The sequence below is a fragment of the Dendrobates tinctorius genome, unplaced genomic scaffold, assembly GCF_039654945.1.
Source record: "Dendrobates tinctorius isolate UK_male_01 unplaced genomic scaffold, ASM3965494v1 ptg000064l, whole genome shotgun sequence".
Classification (NCBI taxonomy): domain Eukaryota; kingdom Metazoa; phylum Chordata; class Amphibia; order Anura; family Dendrobatidae; genus Dendrobates; species Dendrobates tinctorius.
In genome coordinates, this window is record NW_027361732.1 from 374,616 (window position 1) to 395,354 (window position 20,739).

The window sequence follows — 20,739 nt, forward strand, 5'->3', positions numbered from 1 at the left end:
CTGTCACACACAGCGATCTCGCTGGTGAGATCGCTGTTGTGTCACAAAACTTGTGACTCAGCAGCGATCTCACTAGCGAGATCGCTATGTGTGACGGGGCCTTAAGTTTTACAGAGGGCTAGGTAATCTGTGCCCCGGTGGGTCATGTCCGGGTTCTGCTTTATACCTTGTATCAGTGTGTTCTGTCCTGAGGTCCTCTCTGCTCCTTTCTACTGCACTCTAGTAACAGTTCACAGTTTTGCAGTTTACTCACAATCTAGTACAAACCTTTAAGTTGACATTTTTTTTATGGTATTTAGGACTAAAGCTCTGGTCTTAGAACTACTGGCGGCTGTGTGTCTTGTCCGAGGAGGCCATGAAATCATTCTATCTGCTTTTGACAACTTTAAAGAGGTGAAAATGGAGATTAGGAAACTAAATAATTATACTCTAGAGCGTCCTTCAGTGTGTGCGGTACTGGGATCCCTAAATGCATTAATGGCTATCCTTTTATATTAAAGTAATGGTGCTTTATACAGTTTATTGGGGTATCACTTCACACACTATAGTGGGGGCCGCTCGGGTGGCACTTCATTGTGTTTCAACACGTGCCGCTTTTTACTGCGGTCTTCCTTGCATTTTTCTAAGCTGTTCATATATCCCTTTGTGTTGTAACTATAATTGAGCATAAATGAATCTGTTGCATTTTTTTCAGGTCTGTAAAGAGAAGCATCGCTTTGAGAAGCTGATGGAATATTTCCGAAATGAAGATGGCAACATTGATTTCATGGTAAGGGACGGGACTGGCTTCTACTTACATTCTGCTGCCAAGATCACTTGTTAATATACGGTTATTCTTTCAGGTTGCATGCATGCAGTTCATTAACATCGTTGTCCATTCTGTGGAAGACATGAATTTCCGTGTACACCTTCAATTCGAGTTCACCAAGTTGGGCCTTGAAGAATTTCTGGAGGTGAGGATATAAATGTATTTTTCTGAAACTAGACTGTGAAACTGTGGGATCCATAATTATTGCCCATTGCACATCTCCAAAGCCACAGTCAACTCGCTAGCTACAACCATTATAAAATCAATACTAAAAAAAATAGTTAAAATTCCAAATCACGTCAGCAGAGTAGTAGTCCATGTGGACGCGTTTCGACACGTTGTCGGTCTGAGTTGTAATATTTCAGTTGAAGTGCGTCAATATGTATTCCACTGTGTGATGTGGAATTTTAATTTTTAAGATGGAATAAATAATACATACAAGAAACCACGTTCATTACTTATTGACGTGTGTATTTTCTAAAAACTAGTGGAACTGCGATGACTAAATGGGGCTCTCACACTGACACCTCCCGATCTGATGTCAACTTCTGATTCATTGCTTCTCTACAGAAGTCCAAGCACACAGAGAGTGAGAAACTGTTGGTTCAGATCCAGGCTTACCTGGACAATGTGTTTGATGTTGGGGGGCTGCTGGAAGATGCCGAGACCAAGAATGTTGCACTTGAGAAAGTGGAAGAGCTGGAAGAACATCTGTCTCACGTGAGTAAATGTAGAATTCTTTCACTAGTTGGGTGAAGGACATCTCTACCTTAATGCATTTCTATTAATGGAGATACCCAACAAACTTGAGATTCTCTGGGAATCTGTTGATTCTCTGGTTGAAATAATAGGTTATTTTTCATTCTTATTTTGCACTTGATTGGTATTTTTATTATGTGATTGTATGGCTCATTTGTAAATATTATTTTCATTGCTGTTTATTTGCTTTGAAACGAATTGTTAGGTAGATAAAACTGTAATCATGTGATAAGATTTCCTGAAGAAGTGCTGCGAGGGCGATCCACATAAGTTGCAGCACTACACATGTGAAAGTGAAAGACGTGTGTGACCTCATCCTTCCCCTTTGGAATGTTTGGTCATTTTAAGGTTTTTTTTCCCAGTATCTTGTCTAAAGTGAAAAAAAAAAATCCTTTTAGTTTCAACTTACGATACGAGAGAGCGGAGTTTCCTTTGTGGGAAAACGTTTAGTAGACCTTGTAGGCACTGCACATCCAATTATTGAAACCATGATTTTCTACCAGATGACGGAAAAGCTGCTGGATTTGGAGAATGAGAACATGATGCGGGTGGCTGAACTTGAGAAAACTCTGTTACAACGGGAGAAGGACCTGGAGCTCATGAGGGTAAGACCCTAAGGATGATTACTACATGTGGGATCTGTGTCCCTGGATGTGATTTATATAATGGAGTAAATTATGTATCATTACTGTCTACTATGGGCGTGCATGTTCTCCAGATCTACTTTTGTTTCTGTAGGCTTTTCATGACATCATTCCAGTATTAGGAATTTCCTAACAATGTTTAGAACTTTGCATTAAAACTTCCAAACAACTGTACTTCTATATATGTGTCTAGATATGTATAAGATGTTTGCATCTGCCGAAAATCTGTGTTGTTATACAATGTCCGACATTACCGTAAGGATAAATACTACACGACATATGAAGCTGGAAATGTTGTGAATTACTGTGAGTTATTACTGAATGAATACTTGGCTGTTAACTCCATTATCTCTGTGTTTTTAAGGAAACGTATGAGAAAACTAGTCACCAGGTGAACACGCTAAGGAAAATCATCAAAGAAAAGGAGGAAGCTGTTCAACATCTTCGGCAGCTGGAACAGGCCAATGCTTTGCACCAGCAGAAACATGGGTCTGCCGGCACTGTGCTGGCACCTATTGGGGGTTCTGGTGGAGATATTGGTACAATGGCAGACTTTCCACCACCTCCACCACCACCCCCGGCTCCTGCACCTGCTCCTGCAGCTCCGCCACCACCTCCGCCGCCTCCACCACCTCCTCCTCCACCCCCTCCACTTATGCAAAGTAAGGGTGTAAGATTGTTCACTTAAATATCTATTTTACGCTCCTATCAAATATTAGCAGCTATTGGAATAGTAGATCATTGTAAAGCAGCAGTGTTGTGGTGGGAATGGAGGTGTTTTCTGTATTAACAAGTAAGGTTATGTATGTGCTTTTTATCCAAAACTAAGGGTATGTGTGCGCTTTTTATCTGAAACTAAGGGTATGTACGTGCTTTTTATCCAAAACTAAGGGTATGTACGTGCTTTTTATCCAAAACTAAGGGTATTTACGTTCTTTTTATCCAAAACTATTCTTGCCTTCAATCCTTACATACACCTGACAACTATCAATTGAAAACCATGGAGCCTGCACACCGGTAGCTTTATGTGCACAAGGGTGCCAACTCGTCTGTCAAGAAGTATACTTTTTATATTAGTTATTATACTAGAAAGCATTCTGTATATAGTTGTTGGGTCTAAAAACGATTATTTAATAAAATACTTTAGAGCCCAAATAAAAACTTCAAAAAGTGGCCTCTGTTAAAATTGTACTAATGGCAATAACCTAAACTGGAGAACAATATGATTCGCCTGCAAAATACGGCAGATTAGGCAATAACTTTAAAGAGTTTTTTAAATTTTAAAAACTTGTGCCCAAACAATTGCATAATTGTAAAACATGAGATACAGAACGTACTCCCCTCCCCTGTGTCCTGCGTCTTCTTTTCACTGCTTATTTGTTCTGTATTTTGTGTACACCGGTGACTTAATTAATAAAAACGTACATCGCCGCTACAGCCAATCACTGAGATGAGCTTTTTTGCTCTTGGCCACGAGCCACTGAGGTCAGTGATCTACATTGTAGTCATGATGTTACCGCTGCAGCCAATCACGGAGATGAGCATTTTTGCTGATGTCCACGACACGAGCTACTGAGGGCAGTGATCTACATTGTAGTCATGATGTTACCGCTGCAACCAAAACACAGAGATGGGAGCAGCGTCGGCGAGCTGGCGCTGGACATGTAGTGAGTGAGTATTATTTGGTGTTTTACAAGCATGTAATCGTTAAGGCACAAGTTTTTTAGACAGTGGAAACCCCTTGAAATATATTCACGACCCCGTCCTCATTATTATAGTGATGTGTTGTTTCAGCCGGTCTTCTAGGTTGTGGATGCATAGTTATTTATGTAGACATCTATAGCTGAAATTTCTATTTACTCCTCTAGACAAATGTCCTCCCCCACCGCCACTTCCATCGTCTTGTCCTGTCATCATCACAACTGGATTATCAGGTAAGTGCTCCAGGTGGCCAGTATAGCATAAGCTCTGGTTGTGCCAATTTGGTTCCACACTTTACCCTAAAATTCCTATTTCAGCCATCCGAATCAAGAAACCAATAAAAACGAAATTCCGCTTACCTGTCTTTAATTGGACGGCACTCAAGCCCAACCAGATTAGTGGGACAGTGTTCAGCGATCTTGACGACGAGCGCATTTTACAGGTGAAATAAGTTGCACGGTGTTTGTTATTATAGCCTGTACATGTAAGGCAGCTCATACACTTATGGATATTAAAGGGATGTAGCACTGTGCATAATAAAAAGCGGAGCGTTACTTCTTGTCCTGATTCACATAGAGCGCCATTAGCAGCCATTTTATGGAGTAACATTCAGATCGCCGTTTTTTGGGGAATAATAAGCTAGTCCCGTTCCTACAATAGTTCAACCTTTTTAAATGAATATTTCCAGATATTAATGTGATTTTACTAATCAATGGTAGCGTAACCCCATCGTGTTAACTATGCCCCCTACCCTTGTGGCCTCCCTCTCATTAATATCTACATTCTCACTGCTGATTTTTGTCCCAAATGAATTTGATAATTTGTTGTTTTATGAAATAACGGTGTAATCGTATACTCCTGATCTCCGGCAATGTTGTCCATGACTTCTGACCATTGTAGGATCTGGATATGGATAAATTTGAAGAGATCTTCAAAACCAAAGCACAAGGGGCTGCCATAGACCTGACCTGCTCCAAGAATAAATCTTCTCAGAAGTCCGTCAGCAAAGTAACCCTTCTAGAAGCTAACAGAGCCAAGAACTTGGCCATCACTCTACGAAAAGCTGGAAGGTCAACGGAGGAGATCTGTAAAGCCATCCAAACGTAGGCTTCTGATTTTATCTTTTTACCTACATTTAGGTTCTTTTCACACCTGCATCACGGCTGTCATTTTATTCACCAAATAAGCGCTGCATGTTGTGCTGTTTTTGCGGTTAAATGTGACAGATCAGCCTATTCAGGCACAAAACAAAGCCCTGAGTTGTCTGCGCATATCATATTGATTGACCCATCTCCAGGATAGGTAATAAATATCAGATTGGTAGGGGTCTGACGCTTGACACCCCCATCAAATAGCTGTTTTGGCGGTGGCTTGCATATAATTACTGAATTTAACTGCACAGTTCCATTCAGTGCGTAGCAGCCGCTGCCGGTACTGCAGATTCACAGCTGATTAAGACAGTAGGTTCTGATCTGCAGCTGATGCCAATCTAGAATATGCAAAACCTAAGATAAAAGCAAAATGAGCACATACCCTCCAGTAGGTAAATAATTGAATAGTAATAGTGTATGTAAATAACATGGGGTACTTAGCTGACACAGCGTAAAAGCCATCCTGCCGTGACACAGTTAGGTCTGGGTCCTGCTCTGTTGCCACGTACATTGAGGTCTGGTAACACATGGGTGAGGTTTAATATTAGAGATAGCACCGTCCCGGCTGGGTACACCTTGTCGGGCGGGACGACTTTTACGTTTTTCTGATCAGCCCATTGTCAAGTATGTCCCCTCTGTTATTTACATGCACTATTACTATATGTTTATTTTATTTACTTACTGCAGGGTATTTGCTCATCTCGCTTTTATCTACATAGGTTAGGTTGGCACAATGTGAACATGTACCTACACATTGCACTTTTGCCAACATTTCATTGGTTTTGCTCAATCTTAAACATAGGCAAACAAATCTGGAACATATAATAAGCATACCAATCTAGAACATAATACTATAAAATTAGGCCATACACTTAGAAATTTAGTTCATACTCATGCAAATCTAGAACATACACCTATACAGTTAGACCATAGTCATACAAATGTAGAACATGCCCCTACAAAAGTGGACAATATTTGTGAAACTGTAGAACACACTTCTGCCATTGGAGCACTGTTGGATTTTTTAGTATATCTATAAATCTAAAATATATATTTTTTCATGCTTACAAATTCATAAAATAATCCACTTGGTTTGGCTTCATTACAGGTTCGACTTGCGGACAATCCCTGTGGACTTTGTGGAGTGTCTGGTGCGTTTTCTTCCCACAGAAGCAGAAGTTAAGTTACTGAGACAGTATGAGAGGGAGAGGAAGCCTCTCGAGGACCTTTCCGATGAAGACCGATTTATGATGCTCTTCAGTAAAGTGGAACGTCTCTCCCAGAGAATGTCTATCATGACATTCATGGGCAACTTCAATGAGAACCTGCAGTTGCTCACACCGGTATGAAGGCCTTAGCACAAGATATTTTGTTCTCCTAGGTCACTGCTGATGATTAAGCTCATGGATGTAGGAGATACACACCACTCAATCAGAAGTCCACTGCCAGCTGCTTATCTTCTAACAGGATCCATTCACAACTGAGTGTATTTCTTCTGTCATCTACATTTATTTTTTTATATTTTTCCCTCTGTTCACATCTGCGTCAGAGCTTCCATGACATACTCAGTCATCCTGACCGAAAGAACGGTGCTGCATTCAGCGCTAATATTGCTATTAAACCATCACAGAAGAACCTAAAAATTGACTCCGTGTGGTGCTAACCATGTCCGCCATGACAAATTGAGCAGTTTGCTATAAATGGCAACCACAAGGCAGATGTGAACAGAGCCAAAGTCTGAGATTACAGAAAGTATACTAAATATGGATGTGGCATCAATGTTTGATACATGTAGCTCGATATGAAACCTTCCATGCCTTCATTATTGACTCCTGGAATATATGTTACACTAGGATGAGATGTGTATTTTCTTTGTTGTATGTCATCTCATAGATTTTCTAACATTGCAGCAACTTAATGCAGTGATTGCAGCGTCTGCTTCTGTCAAATCATCTCCGAAGCTGAAACAAATGCTGGAGGTGGGTGAGCGCCTGAGGATTAGATCTCAACTGATTTGTGATATGGCAAATGCTGAACTGACGCCTCCATCTCTTTTGCTCAGATTATCCTCGCTTTAGGCAATTACATGAACAGCAGCAAGAGAGGATCCGTTTACGGGTTCAAACTACAGAGCTTGGACTTGGTAAGATGGTCATTATCACTAATGGCGGGAGAGGAGCTCACCTCTGCATGATATTCTGATATCTAATCAGTTCATGTCTGCTCCAGCTCCAAGACACAAAGTCAACGGACAGGAAAATGACCCTATTAAACTACATTGCATTGGTTTGCAAGGAGAAGTATCCTGAAGTGGCCACTTTCTATAATGAGCTTCACTTTGTAGAGAAGGCAGCGGCAGGTAAGGATGTCAATCTGATGTCAACTGCATGAAGAAAACATTTATAGCTTATCATAAGACCCCCCTTATGCATAAGACTAGCGTCGGCCACCAGTATCAATGAGTTCAGCTGACCATGTAATGTGTATTGGGGTCTCCAACGCTCCCCTGACATAAGATCTCAAGTCTGATTTTCCTGACTGCCGATCCTTTTGTTCTCTGTGAGACAATCCATTGCCTGAGATGTCTGGAAGCGGCTCATATATATATATATATATATATATATATATATATATATATATATAAAGCTGAGTGTATGTGTGTGTATCAAGCCATGCCCACTCCGCATAGCCACACCCACTGGCGGGTGGAGAGCGGGGTTGCAGAGGGAAAGTGTGGGACGCGGGTGGAGAGCGGAGCTGCGAGGGAGAGAGCGGGAAACGGATGGAGAGCGGGGCTGCGAAGGGATAGATCGGAACGGCACATGGAGAGCGGGGCTGTAGAGTGAGAGAGCGGGACGGTGGGTGGAGAGTGGGGCTGCGGAAGGACAGCGCCTGATGGCGGGTGGAGAGCGGGGCTGTTAAGGGAGAGAGCGGGACGCTGGTGGAGAGCTGGGCTGCTGAGGGAGACAGCGGGACTGCCAGTGGAAACAGGGGCTGCAGAGGGAGAGCGGGACGGCGAGTGGAGAGCGGGGCTGCAGAGGGAGAGTGCAGGATGGCCAGTGGAGACAGGGACTGCTGAGGGAGAGAGTGGGGCTGCGGAAGGAAAGAGCGGGATGGTAGATGGAGAGCTGGGCTGCGGAGGGAGACAGCGGAGCGAAAGCGGGGCTGCAGAGGGAGAGCGCAGGATGGTGGATGGAGAGCAGGGCTGCTGAGGGAGAATGCGAGACGGCGGGTGGAGAGCTGGGCTACTGAGGGAGAATGCGGGACGGCGGGTGGAGAGCTGGGCTTCGGAGGGAGAGAACGAGACGGCAAGTGCAGAGCGGGGCTGCGGAGGGAGAGAGCCAGACGGCAGTTAGTTACTATGCCCAGGCAAGCTGGGCTCTTCAACTACTAGAAAATATAGAAGTGCTCGGCAGGGGAAGTCACACCCTTCACTGTTCAATGCATTGCTCTCTATTCATACATCACATATCTGTGGGTACTTTGATCTCTCTGCATATTTTCTCTCCATTGTTCCCCAAGCAAAGTCTTACTTTAGGGTTTTTGTTTAGCAATTCGATCACATTCTTGTTTGCACCCTATTATGTTCATGTCGTACAGACTATCCAGCCTAATCTTTGACAATTGCCCGGGGTATGGAGAAATCCTTTGTAGCAGTAAGACCTTGATCAGCAGTCATCTGTCTGTTATAATGAAGTTATGTATTGTTTTTTTATGTGACGTATTGTAGGACTGTCACTGACTTTTCGAGCGCACAAAGTGGGCTGACATTTCCTGTTGTCTGGAGATCATTTTAAAGCTTTGTTGTGTATCGGGGTCAGTAATTTCTTTATCATTAGGCCTTGCTCACACAACCATATTTTTGTTCTGACCAAATTTGCATGTTCAAAAAAGAAATCACAGCATGCACTAGTTTCTACCATAAGTCTATGTGTGTGTAATTAAAAAAAAAAAAAAATTCAGATGCCATGGTAAAGCCCCCGTCACACACAGCGATCTCGCTAGCGAGATCGCTGCTGTGTCACAAGTTTTGTGACGCAACAGCGATCTTACCAGCGAGAACGCAGTGTGTGACACCTATCGGCGACCGGCCCCCCTGCCGGGTATCGCTGATCGTCCTCGAATGGCCAGGACATTTTTTTGATCACTGGTCTCCCGTAGGCCAGCACGCATCGCTGCATGTGGCAGGCGGGAGACCAGCGATCAGTGAGCTGGTAAACAAGGTAAACATCGGGTTTCTAAGCGCCGCGCGGCGCTTAGAAACCCGATGTGTACCTTGGTTACCAGCTCCCTGCACCAGCTCGCTGATATCTAACATACACTGCGGGTAACTAAGCGACGTGCGTCGCTTGTTACCCGCGTGTCGCTGTCCTGATCGCTGGTGAAGCTGCCTGTTTGGCAGCTCACCAGCGATCATGTAGCGACACACCAGCGATCCTGACAAGGTCATATCGTTGTCGAGATCGCTGGTGCGTCGCTATGTGTGACAGGGCCCTTAGGCACCTGATTACAGTAAGGCACCTGATTTTTACAGTTACCTTTGCTACAGAATTGCTGTGAAAAAAAAAAACAAAAAAAAAACATTGCACACGAATGATAGGTGAAAAAAAATCTTCCCATTTTCTGGATGAAACTGACCGATTTTTGTTTTAAATGTTTTAATACCCTCGTGGTAACCTACCCTCAGATGTAGGGTGACTTAATGCAGCTGGATTGTAATGTTGGAGGGCTAGATAAGGCTACTTTCACACTTGCGTTTGGAGGCGCAGCGTACGCTCGGCGTGAAGCTCCGCCCCCTGCCGCTCCTCCTCTGGTCAGCTCTGCCTATGGGCGCATGACGCTGCATGCGACCTGCGTACCCTATCTTTAGCATTGGGTACGCAGGCCATTCGCAGGTATACTTTTGCCGGTGCATGCATCCTTTTGACGGTGCGCCGGCCGCACCAAAATGCAACACGATGCGTTTGGCGCAGGTTGGCGCACCGTCAAAAGGACGCATGCGCCGGCAAAAGCATGCCTGCGTACCCAATGCTAAAGATAGGGTACGCAGGTCGCATGCAGCGTCATGCGCCCATAGGCAGAGCTGACCGGAGGAGGCGCGGCAGGGGGCGGAGCTTTACGCTGAGCGTGCGCTGCGCCTCCTAACGCAAGTGTAAAAGTAGCCTAAGCCGGGATTACAACACCATGCACAGGGAAGACTCCCTCAGCCTCTCTGTAAGAGCAAGTTCACACAAGCATAATAAAAAGAGATCATCCAGAAAAGTGGGAAGATTTTTTACCCACTTGTCATCCGTATATAATCCGTTTTTTACAGCAGCAGCTATTAATCATTCACAGGACAGTTTTGTGTTTGCTATGATATAGAATTGCAATTTATCCATAAAAATGCTTACTGTGGCTCCATATGGCATCCGATTTTCTTTTCTTTTGTTTTCACACCCCCATAGACTTGAATGAGTCTGAATCATCTGATTTATAGAACAAACTAGTCCATGCTGCGATTTTTTTCATAAAACAGTGAAAAAGATCATTTACCGTATTTTTTGGATTATAACACGCACTTTTTTCCCAAAAAATTTTGTAGTGTGGCGGTAGCAGGAGTCGGGCGACTCAGCGGCCATCCGACGCTGCAGGGCGATGATCACACTTCCTTCCCAGGCGGGAGTGGCAGTATTCAGCCGTGCACAGTGGTGGGGGGCTCTGCCGACATTTTCTGAAAGCATGGAGCCCCCGCACTTCCATTGCTGTGATGAGTGGCCTCCGTGAAAATGGCTGCCAGAAGCGCTGAGTGCTGAAATCTCAATCTGTGCATGCGCCGACCCGAAGGCCATTTTCCCGGAGGTCACTACATCGCAGCAGTGGGGTTGTGCGGGGCTCCGGGCTTTCACAAAATATTGGCGGAGCACCCGCATCACAAACACCGCAGAACCTGCTGCACCAGTCTGGGATGGCATTCATATCATTGCCGGACCACCGAACACCCTCTGTGACCACGCTCCACCAGCGCTACCGATTTCCCCGGGTAAGCTGATTTCGGACTGCAAGACGGACCCCCATTTGACGCATTAATTTTTTTCCCTCTGAAAATTTGGGGTGCGTCTTATGGTCCGGTGCGTCTTATAGTCTGAAAAATACGATGCCTGTACTGCCCTATTGAATAACATTGGTCCGAATGCTTTCCGTATTTTCCACGTACAGCACACAGATTGAACATACGGTGGTGTGAACAAGCCTTAAGGGGGAGGAGCTGTACGCCATCATCACTCAGAGAAAGATGTCATATTTCTTCTGTCAATTACCTGTTATTTACTGTAGCTGCCATAATGTACCCACACACTGTCTATACATACAGTATAGACAAAATATATGGAACAGTTTTGAAACAAAAAAACAAGACCCAAATCATTAAACAACAAATTAAAAACAGAACATACATGTTATTTCTTTTCTACAAACTTACATCTGCTAGAAAAGGACCTTTGGCCAGTCTTCATATATTAAACTGGCATCAAAATCTAATACTGGCTGCAGAGCTGAATATAATTTAATTTTTATTTTGTAATTCTCCATTGCGGAGATATTGGCATGTATTTATAATTTATGATCAGTGCAATTGGGCTTTACCAGATATTCTTCTCTGGGGGCATGTTTTTTCCCCTTTCATTAAGTGGCTAGTTATAAGCAGGAGAAATAGAACACCCCTAGCAGGTCAGAAGAACATGCTTTCTTCTGTGAGATGTGATGACAACCAGCACTGATCACTGCACTTAATGTGTGATACAGAGCAGAGTGTGATTACAAACACCTCTGCAGCTCTCCTCTAACTGCACTCAGCTGTATTTCCCCGTCCCCCACACTGACTGCTGTGAGATGAATGCTGAAGGTGTTTATCACACTCAGGCCGGGATCACACATGCGAGAAACTCAGACGAGTCTCGCATCTTAATACCCGGCACTGCCGCCGGCACTCGGGAGCAGAGCGTGCGGCTGCATAGAAATACATGCATCACATATCAGACGATCACAATGGTGAAGGCCTATGATCTCACACTGCGGCTGAGACAGAACTCGCAGAATCTGAGATTTCCTCTACTGAAAACCTGACTCAACATTGTAAACTACTGAGCTGGATTATGAGACTTTCATCTGTTTGCTACTAGTAATATATAACAGGAGTATAGCTCTATCTATGTAGGAACATGTTCTCAGGGATATAAACGTTTGCTAGTCTGATGTTTCGTCTTTGGCCATGACCCGTCTCTGGTTCTGTCGCAAAGTCACCGGTATAATTCTGTTTTGTGTTTGAAGTGTCTTTAGAAAATGTCCTACTGGATGTCAGGGAGTTGGGGAAAGGAATGGATTTGATCCGAAAGGAGAGCAGCCACCATGATAACAGCATTCTGAAGAGTTTTGTGAGCACAAATGAAGGGAAACTAGACAAGCTTCAGAAGGATGCTAGGACTGCGGAGGTAATGATGCTTGTGGGGGACGTTTTTCAGGTCAAATGATGTATACACTGCTCAAAAAAATAAGGGGAACACTAAAACACCACATCCTAGATATCACTGAATGAAATATTCCATTTGCAAATCTTTATTGATTACATAGTGGAATGCGTTGAACAATAAAACATAAAAATGATCAATGTAAATTAATATACCATGGAGGTCTGGATTTGCAATGGTACTCAAAAACCAAGTGGAAGATCAAATTACAGGCTGATCCAACTTCAGTGGAAATACCTCAAGACAAGGAAATGATGCTCAATAGTGTGTGTGGCCTCCACGTGCCTGGGCATGGTCCTTATGAGGCGGCGGATGTGGCATTGGTGGATGGAACGAGACATGATGTCCCCGATGTGCTATATTTTGATTCAGCTGTGGGAAATAGACAGGCCAGTTCATAGCATAAATGCCTTCATCATACAGGAACTGTTGATATACGTCAGCCACACGAGGCTTAGCATTGTCATTTATCAGAAGGAACCCAGGGCCCAGTGCACCTGCATATGGTCTCCCAATGGGTCTGAGGATCTCATCCCAGTACCTAATCGCAGTCAGGAAACCTGGCTATCACATGGGGGCTGTGTGGCCCTCCAAAGAAATGCCTCCCCACACCATTAGTGACCCACTGCCAAACTGGTCATGCTGGAGGATGTTGCAGGCAGCAGACCATTCTCCATGGCCTGTAGACTCTGTCATGTCTGTCCTATGTGCTCAGTGTGAACATGCTCTTATCCATGAAGAGCACAGGGCGCCAATGTCAAATCTGCAAATTGTGTTCTCTGGGTCTGAGGCTCTCATTCCGGTACCTAATGGCAGTCAGGGTACCTCTGGCTAGCACATGGAGGGCTGTGCGGCCCTCCAAAGAAATGCCTCCCCACACCATTACTGACCCACTGCCAAACCAGTCATGCTGTAGGATGTTGCAGGCAACAGAACGTTCTCCATGGCGTCTCCAGACTCTGTCGCATGTGCTCATTGTGAACCTGCTTTTATTTGTGAAGAGCACAGGGTGAAAATGTCGAATCTGGCAATTTTGGTGTTCTTTGGCAAATTCCAATCGCCCTGCAGAGTGTTTGACTAAGCACAACACCCACTTGTGGATGTCTGGCCCTCATACTTCCCTCATGGAGTCTCTTTCTGACAGTTTGAGCAGACACATGGATGTTAGTGGACTGCTGGAGGTCATTTTGCAGGGCTCTGGCACTGCTCCTCCTGTTCCTTCTTGCACAAAGGAGGGAGGTAGCGGTCATGCTGCTGGGTTGTTGACCCCCCCTCCACGTCTCCTAGTGTACTGGCCTAACTCCTGGCATCTGCTCAATGCTCTTGATACTGTATTGACAGACACAGCTACCCTTCTTGCCACAGCTCACATTGATGGGCCATCCTGGATGCTCTGCACTACCTGAGCATTTCTGTGGTTTTGTAGATAGTGTCTCATGCCTACTGTACAGTACCTCTAGAGAGCAATGACAAAATGCAAAAGTGACCAAAATAACAGCCTAAAAGAATGGGAACAGAGAAATGGTCTGTGGTCACCCCTTGTAGAACTAATCCTTTTATAGGGGTTGTCTTGCTAATTACGATCATTTAATTTATTCACAATCAGTGTTGCTTCATAACTGGACAGGTTGATTTCACAGAAGAGTGATTGACTTGGAGTTACACTGTGTTGTTTAATTGTTGCTTTTATTTTTTGGAGCAGTGTAGTATACTCTGTTCAGGAATGATAATATCCTGTGATAATTGTAAAATAATATTTTTATGTAGTTATTTGGATTTGTCTCTGCTGGTACCAGCATGTGACAAAGTGCTATATCAGACTGTGGTTCTCCATGAAAATCCATATTGTCTGAGCCTCTATATCCGTGTTACTTCTCTTGCTTTCTGCCATTTTTTTGATACTTGTGTGTATTGTTTTTCCCCATCAGCTGTTTTTTCCTGCTTTATGGGACTGTTTGGTGCGGGTATTTTTAGCCATCCATCCCACTGTGATTCCTCCCTCCCATCCTTCCCTCCTCTGTGCCTGCAGGAAACGTAGACTTGTGAAGTTCTGTGCGCTCTTCGAAGAGAACAGTATCTCCAGATCTCTCCTTTTTCTCCTCTGCAGGAAGCGTACGCAGCTGTGGTGCATTACTTTGGAGAAAATCCAAAGACAACGCCGCCCTCTGTTTTCTTTCCAGTGTTCGCCAGATTCATCAAATCATACAAGGTACAGAAATGAACCTCATGTCACAGACTAGTGTGCGCGCCTGTTGGATGCTGCAGAAGCACCTGTGTTTAATGTGTGTCCTCGAAACCCAGAAGAAAGGCTCTTTCCTGTGATTGTTCCAGCAGGAAAAGGTCCTTGGGGTGTGGTCACCTGAACAGAAACTGCATAACAGCTTTGTCCAGCGAGTGGGACTACGTTCAGGATAGACTGTGCAAATGGGAACATAGAAACTAAACGCTGCTCCATTCCAGAGTAAATGTCAGCACATCATGGCTCGGTGGTTAGCACTGCAGCCTTGTAACACAGGGGTCCTGAGTTACATCCCACCAAGGACAACATCTGCAAGGAGTTTGTATGTTCTCCCCACATTTACGTGGGTTTCCTCTGGGTACTTTAGTTTCCTCCAGCACTCCAAAAGCACACGGTTTAGATTTTCAGCCCTAATGGGGACAGGGATGATGATGTCCGTAAAGCGCTATGGAATATGATGGCGCTATATTACTAAGACTGTCGCGTATATACTTTAAGGTGTAGATTTACAAATCTCAGACATTGTTAATTTTATAGTGGCAAATTATTCCAACCACCTTTAGAGGGAATGTGAATGAAGAAATATTAAAGAATTAATTAAACAGGAGGAATGAGGGTGTACACAAAGAGGTAAAAATGTTTGTACTATTGTCCACCTATCTTTTATAGTAAACAGGGTAGTACCCACTAATCCACCAGTCATCCAGCCAGTGTCTGTGATGTGACGTGCATCAGGGTGTGAGAAGTGCCGGAGAATACTGCTCAATAGACAGATGAGGTTCTGAGAGCAATGATGATAAAAGAGCAGGAGTCACTTAATGAAATGTCACAGGCCTGCCTAAAATATGGCTATTTTGGACACATTTAAAATGTGGATACTAAGCATTCATTTGATTGTGTGGGGTAGAGCATTTCAGAGACCTGGTGCAGCACAAGAGGAGTCCTGGAGAAAAAAGTGCAGGGTTTGAATTCTGGGGTGTAATAGTCTTGGATCATTAGCAGAACATAGCCAAGGTAAGGATATAGACAGGTCGCTGGAGGTACAGGGAGATGCAGCATGATGGATGTCTTTGTGGGTGTATCATGATTTATTATTCTAGAAACCTATAGCACAGCGCTCAGCAGAGGACTCCGCTGCCAGTGTGATGACCATCAGGATAAGGAGCTATGAGGTGTTCTGTCTCGCCATGTTTTATGGTACCACTGGTTTACAAGCCTCTATTCTCCATACAGGATGCTGAGGAAGGTAATGAGATGAGGAAGAAGCAGGAGGAGGTATTACGAGAGAAATTACTAGCCCAGGAGGCAAAGAAGATGGACCCTAAGGTATAAAATAGGAGCTATTATCAGCCCCAGGGCACAGCAGCCATGTGTTGTCATCAGTGATCAGTGCAAAGCATCTTTTATTCTCCCTCCAGTCTCCAATGCAGAAAAACAAGCGTCAGCAGCAGGACTTGATAGCTGAGCTGCGAAGGCGGCAGGCCAAGGACCACCGCCCTGTGTATGAAGGAAAGGATGGAACTATCGAGGACATCATCACAGGTGGGTTTCTTTTATAGGTGAAGTTCTGCACATTTTTTTTTTCTACAGCGATCTCAAGCACCCCATGGAGTTAATGCTCCATCCTGCATCCTGCGCTCCTGGGGATGGCTACTCCTTGTGTTGACACTTTTTTTTTTAATTACCGGTAATTGTCTTTATTTGACCATGTATGTGTATCTCTCTGTTTCCCCAAACCTCATTGATGACTGCAGTCCTGAAGAGTGTCCCCTTCACAGCCAGAACAGCCAAGAGAGGCTCTCGGTTCTTCTGTGATACATCCCTTTTTGAGGATTCAAACTGTTAAGCCCCCGTGCCTTTTAAAAAGTATGTAACGGTACCAACACGCTCCTCCTGCATGCATTGTCGCCTGCCTCGTTCAGCCGTGGACGGCTCTCTTGGACAACCCTGGAATGCATGCCCGCACTCTGTGCTTTAACTTTGTAGCCACTATACTAATGATTTGCAATGCACCTGACTGCATGTTCTTCTCACGCCTGGATATCTACACGCATTTATAATGTTCTGCCGCCGTCTCATATATGTCATATTTTCTTGGATATGTTACATATATACACGCGCCTTTATTCTTTCTGATATTAGTTAGGCCCATGGGAGATGTTTCTTTGCTGCTTATTTTATCTTTTCACCAAGAAATGTGATAAGTACCGATCTGTAAGCGTTATTTTAGGCGAACCAGGTGCCCTCCCTGTTGGGCATCTATGGAATGCTGCCGGCACAGTGATGAGACTGTATCCAAGGACGGCAACTCTGTTCGCTGAGATCTTCAGCTGAAATCCTGGTTTCGTTTCTTGACTTTGGGAGCAGAATAGATTGTTCTTGAATCTATATACATCCATATTTTATTTTATCTCTCAGATTAGCCCCAAGAAGATCGATCTGTAGTATCCCTCCTATTGCAGAGGGTAAGAGACTGTCCAGAAATGGCTGTATGTGCATCAGCTAATGCCGGCTATGTGGCTTCTGCTTCAGAGAGGGCTGATTCATGTCCTAAGTCTGTGTTTACTGCACTTTGCCCAACGGTACCATATACATGCCATCTCCAAATAAGTCCAGAGCACTTGGCTATGTCTTTCCATTGTGTACCACCTCGGAGCCCCATTGACCTAGATCGGGTGTTGCCCGGTACACTGGTGGCACTGACGCTGCTACATGCGTTTGCACTACAAGACTAACGTGCTAGCTTTACAAGAATTGTTATAACTAATGCCTCAGTATATAAACCCAGCAAAGGTTAGTATATGACTAGTAAGGAGGTTGCGATTTGATGTCACTTTATTACCCCATTACCCCTTTAATCCAGTTTTGGACACAAGCACAGTTCATGTAATCTCAGAATACCGGATAACCGCCACTAACTGCTTCTGCCGATCTGCTTTCCTCCATTTTTGTGAGCGTTTTCTTTAGCTCATCAATATTTGATGCTTTCTATCTTTCAGACCTCCGCAGTCAGCCCTACAGAAGAGCAGACGCGGTCCTCCGCAACGCCTGGCGACGGATCTAGCGCCCCCAGAAGTCAGGCTGTGCTGTGCATTGCCCCGTGGGTCCATAGAGCGCCAGAGCTCTGTAGTTCATTCTGCACTCCTCCATTCCACATTGTAAGGGAAATGAAGAAGTTGGGACACTTTGCCGAGAAGAAAAAGTGCCTTATCGTTACAGTATTATAGAACTATTTTTTTTATTTTTATTTTTACTATTTATATATTTTTTTTAATGTTTTACTGTTAAAAATGTAAATATTTTGTAATATTCTTTGCTGAATCTGTACTGGCTGCTGTAGGCAATACTTATTGCAAAGAAAAAAGTGCCTTGTAAGTGTTATAAAGTGTGCGGGAGGCTAGTGTGAACATTAAAGGGATGCAGCGAGTGGAGCAGAGCGTAGCGGAGGGGTCGGAAATGTTTTATAAGGATCCAGTGGGACCAGGTCGTAAGAAACTGTAACCGGTAATGGAGATGGTTAAAACAAAGAATTTGCTAAGGTTGCTCCAGAAAGTTGTGAAGTGACATATCAAGTGTTAGTGTGGAAAGTAGGCAGAAATTCCTGAGAAGAACTAAGGAGAGTGATAATGGTAAGTAGGTAGTGGCGGACACCTGTCGTGGGCTCAGAATTGCCATTTATTCTGTTTCTGCCTTACTCTAGAGCCAGGATATGCATGGCACATGGTATAGCTCATCTACTATGTCTGAGGGTCCTGCTCGCACTCGCTTTCTGTCATACCTTTCTATCTGTGTAGATGTCCACTTTACTATGGTTGTGCAGAATTTGATTTTTTTTTTACCCTTGATACTGTCCTATTTGTAAGTATCAATGTGCCCTTTCTACCAGAATGGATAGAATCTAGTGATGAGCGATCGTGCTTGGATAAGGTGTTACCTGAGCATGCTCTGGTGCTGACAGAATGTCTTTGGCGTGCTTGAATAATGTGTTACAGGCGATCCCTACATGTATTGCGGCTGTCGTTGAGCAGCCATGACACATGCATCCTCGGGGACTCGAACATATTATTCGAGCATGCCAAAGTCAGCCGGTGGGCACAAGAGCATACTCAGATAAAGCCTTATCCAAGCACGTTCGCTCATCACGAATAGTCACATTGGGTGGATTGTGCTGCGGTAAATGAGGAGCCTTGGAACTTCAGATAAGGTTTGTATTAGGTTCCGACGCCGAAACGCGTTGGTCTATCTGGCTCTTATCAGGTCGCCGGGCACAAACACGATCCTGCCATTGTTACGGCATTTCTCGCCTCCTGACACTGGCAGTGCTTGGCAAATCTAACAAGGTTTAGTAAATTGGACATCTACCTTTTAAATCCACTATGCACAGACCTCACAGTCAGTGATTTCCAGTCTGCACAGTTTTTTATTATTGTATATCAAAATATATATATATATGTATTTTATCTCTAGCTGAGCGGAGTATCTAGCAGCGCTCTCCCATTCCTACCCATACATACTTCACAATGAAGTTTTTCTTTATATTTCGGTAGGTTTGGGGTGTTGTGATTTGATGTGCTACCCTACATCTGTGTCTAGGGGGCAGTAGTGTGCCCTTTGTTTTTAATTGGGGTAAAGATAATTTATTTCTAAATTGTCCTAATCTGAAGCTTTTATCTATACAGTCTTAGAACAGATCAGTAATTGCCTGGAGATTTTGGTGAACGCCCGGCGGTCCGTAACACTAATTGCCAAAGTCCTTTTTGTCAGTTTGCTCAGTTCATAAAATGAATTGTATTTTTAATATAGCGCCAAGCAAGAGGTATTTTTATTAGATGGAGAAAAAAAAGGGGCTCCAACTTCAAAGTGACACATTTAGCTTTATAGGAGAGTAATGAGTTGCACGTTGGGGAAGCGGCGGTATGTCGTCTATGGGTCGTGTCCCCGTCTGTCCTGTCGCCCGTGCTGAGGACATCGTCCTGTTTCTTAGGCTCTCGCTGCATTAGCTGCTTGGTTCAGTTATGTTTTAGCCGGTATGTGTGATTCATGTAGTGAGGCCAGCGTCACGGGAAATGTGCGCCGATCTCTCTGAACATATCCTTGTATCCAGCGCCCAGAAGGTGAACGTAGGGACCAAACCCCGCAGACTGGATAAGAGATGGTGACAGCTTTTCTTCCTGAAGGTGGTAGAAGCCATGTAGACGTGCACCTTATGCTCCAGCTATACAATATACCAGCTTTTAGGACGGCCGTATCCGGGATTTCTCCACACGCTTGGCATTGTCTCTGTGGGCAGTTCTGTGTCCCAGAAATGGTGGCTGTGGCCGAGACATAGCAACTAGCAGCGATCTCTGTTTCTCATCCAGCCTGTATTTTAATCATTCCAGGGTATAAAACTGTAACTGTTGTGCATGTGACATACATTCCCAGCCTCCTCCATGGCTAGAGGCCGGTTGCCTTGTGGAGCACACGTTTTGGCTATGGAGAGGCTCCAGTGCCTTTTCTAGGTGTGTTCATCTTGTACAGGACATTAGATGCCAGTACTTGTCTGATACAGGTCATTTCCTTTCCTTCAGATGTCAGAAACCTATATAGCGCTCTCTTATGTTATTGTGTTTTATTTTACTGACAATAAATGTGCAGAGCCCTATTCTTCACGTGTTTGTGTGGTCTCCCTCCAGCTGCGGCATTGTCTCCGCCAGAGGCAGACATATCATCTGTGCGACCTGTGCAGCCGCACAGGGGCCCAAGAGGTAAGGGGGCCCATTTCCACCTACAAAACGGATGGAATTGTGCATTATGATGAGCTGTTGGACTTTAAAGGAACCTGATATTGTTCTTGCACAAGGGTCCTTTTTTGTCTCTGTTCGCCAGTGGTCTCCACAATAGTGTGAAATCTCTTCAAAATGAAGAATGCATTGAAAAATGTTCAATTAAT

General features: G+C 44.3%; 1 protein-coding gene across 7 annotated transcripts in view; it reads left to right on the forward strand.

The window, feature by feature from the left end:
• Positions 1 to 20,451, forward strand: part of FMNL3 (formin like 3) — a 129,008-nt gene extending 108,557 nt beyond the window's left edge. For 5 of the 7 annotated variants that reach the window (XM_073580206.1, XM_073580212.1, XM_073580211.1 and 2 more), the window contains 19 exons: positions 300 to 393; positions 695 to 769; positions 843 to 953; positions 1,379 to 1,528; positions 2,071 to 2,172; positions 2,576 to 2,873; positions 4,080 to 4,145; positions 4,230 to 4,354; positions 4,813 to 5,015; positions 6,172 to 6,406; positions 6,974 to 7,042; positions 7,126 to 7,206; positions 7,293 to 7,422; positions 12,372 to 12,532; positions 14,676 to 14,777; positions 16,041 to 16,133; positions 16,226 to 16,349; positions 16,562 to 16,673; positions 17,807 to 20,451. In XM_073580206.1, the coding sequence (XP_073436307.1) occupies positions 300 to 393; positions 695 to 769; positions 843 to 953; positions 1,379 to 1,528; positions 2,071 to 2,172; positions 2,576 to 2,873; positions 4,080 to 4,145; positions 4,230 to 4,354; positions 4,813 to 5,015; positions 6,172 to 6,406; positions 6,974 to 7,042; positions 7,126 to 7,206; positions 7,293 to 7,422; positions 12,372 to 12,532; positions 14,676 to 14,777; positions 16,041 to 16,133; positions 16,226 to 16,349; positions 16,562 to 16,653 (2,311 nt within the window). In that variant the 3' untranslated portion in view covers positions 16,654 to 16,673; positions 17,807 to 20,451. Of the gene's footprint in view, positions 1 to 299; positions 394 to 694; positions 770 to 842; positions 954 to 1,378; positions 1,529 to 2,070; positions 2,173 to 2,575; positions 2,874 to 4,079; positions 4,146 to 4,229; positions 4,355 to 4,812; positions 5,016 to 6,171; positions 6,407 to 6,973; positions 7,043 to 7,125; positions 7,207 to 7,292; positions 7,423 to 12,371; positions 12,533 to 14,675; positions 14,778 to 16,040; positions 16,134 to 16,225; positions 16,350 to 16,561; positions 16,674 to 17,225; positions 17,245 to 17,806 lie in introns of those variants that run through there. The other 2 variants (XM_073580207.1, XM_073580208.1) reach the window with 2 other exon arrangements.
• The last annotated feature ends 288 nt before the right edge of the window (positions 20,452 to 20,739 follow it).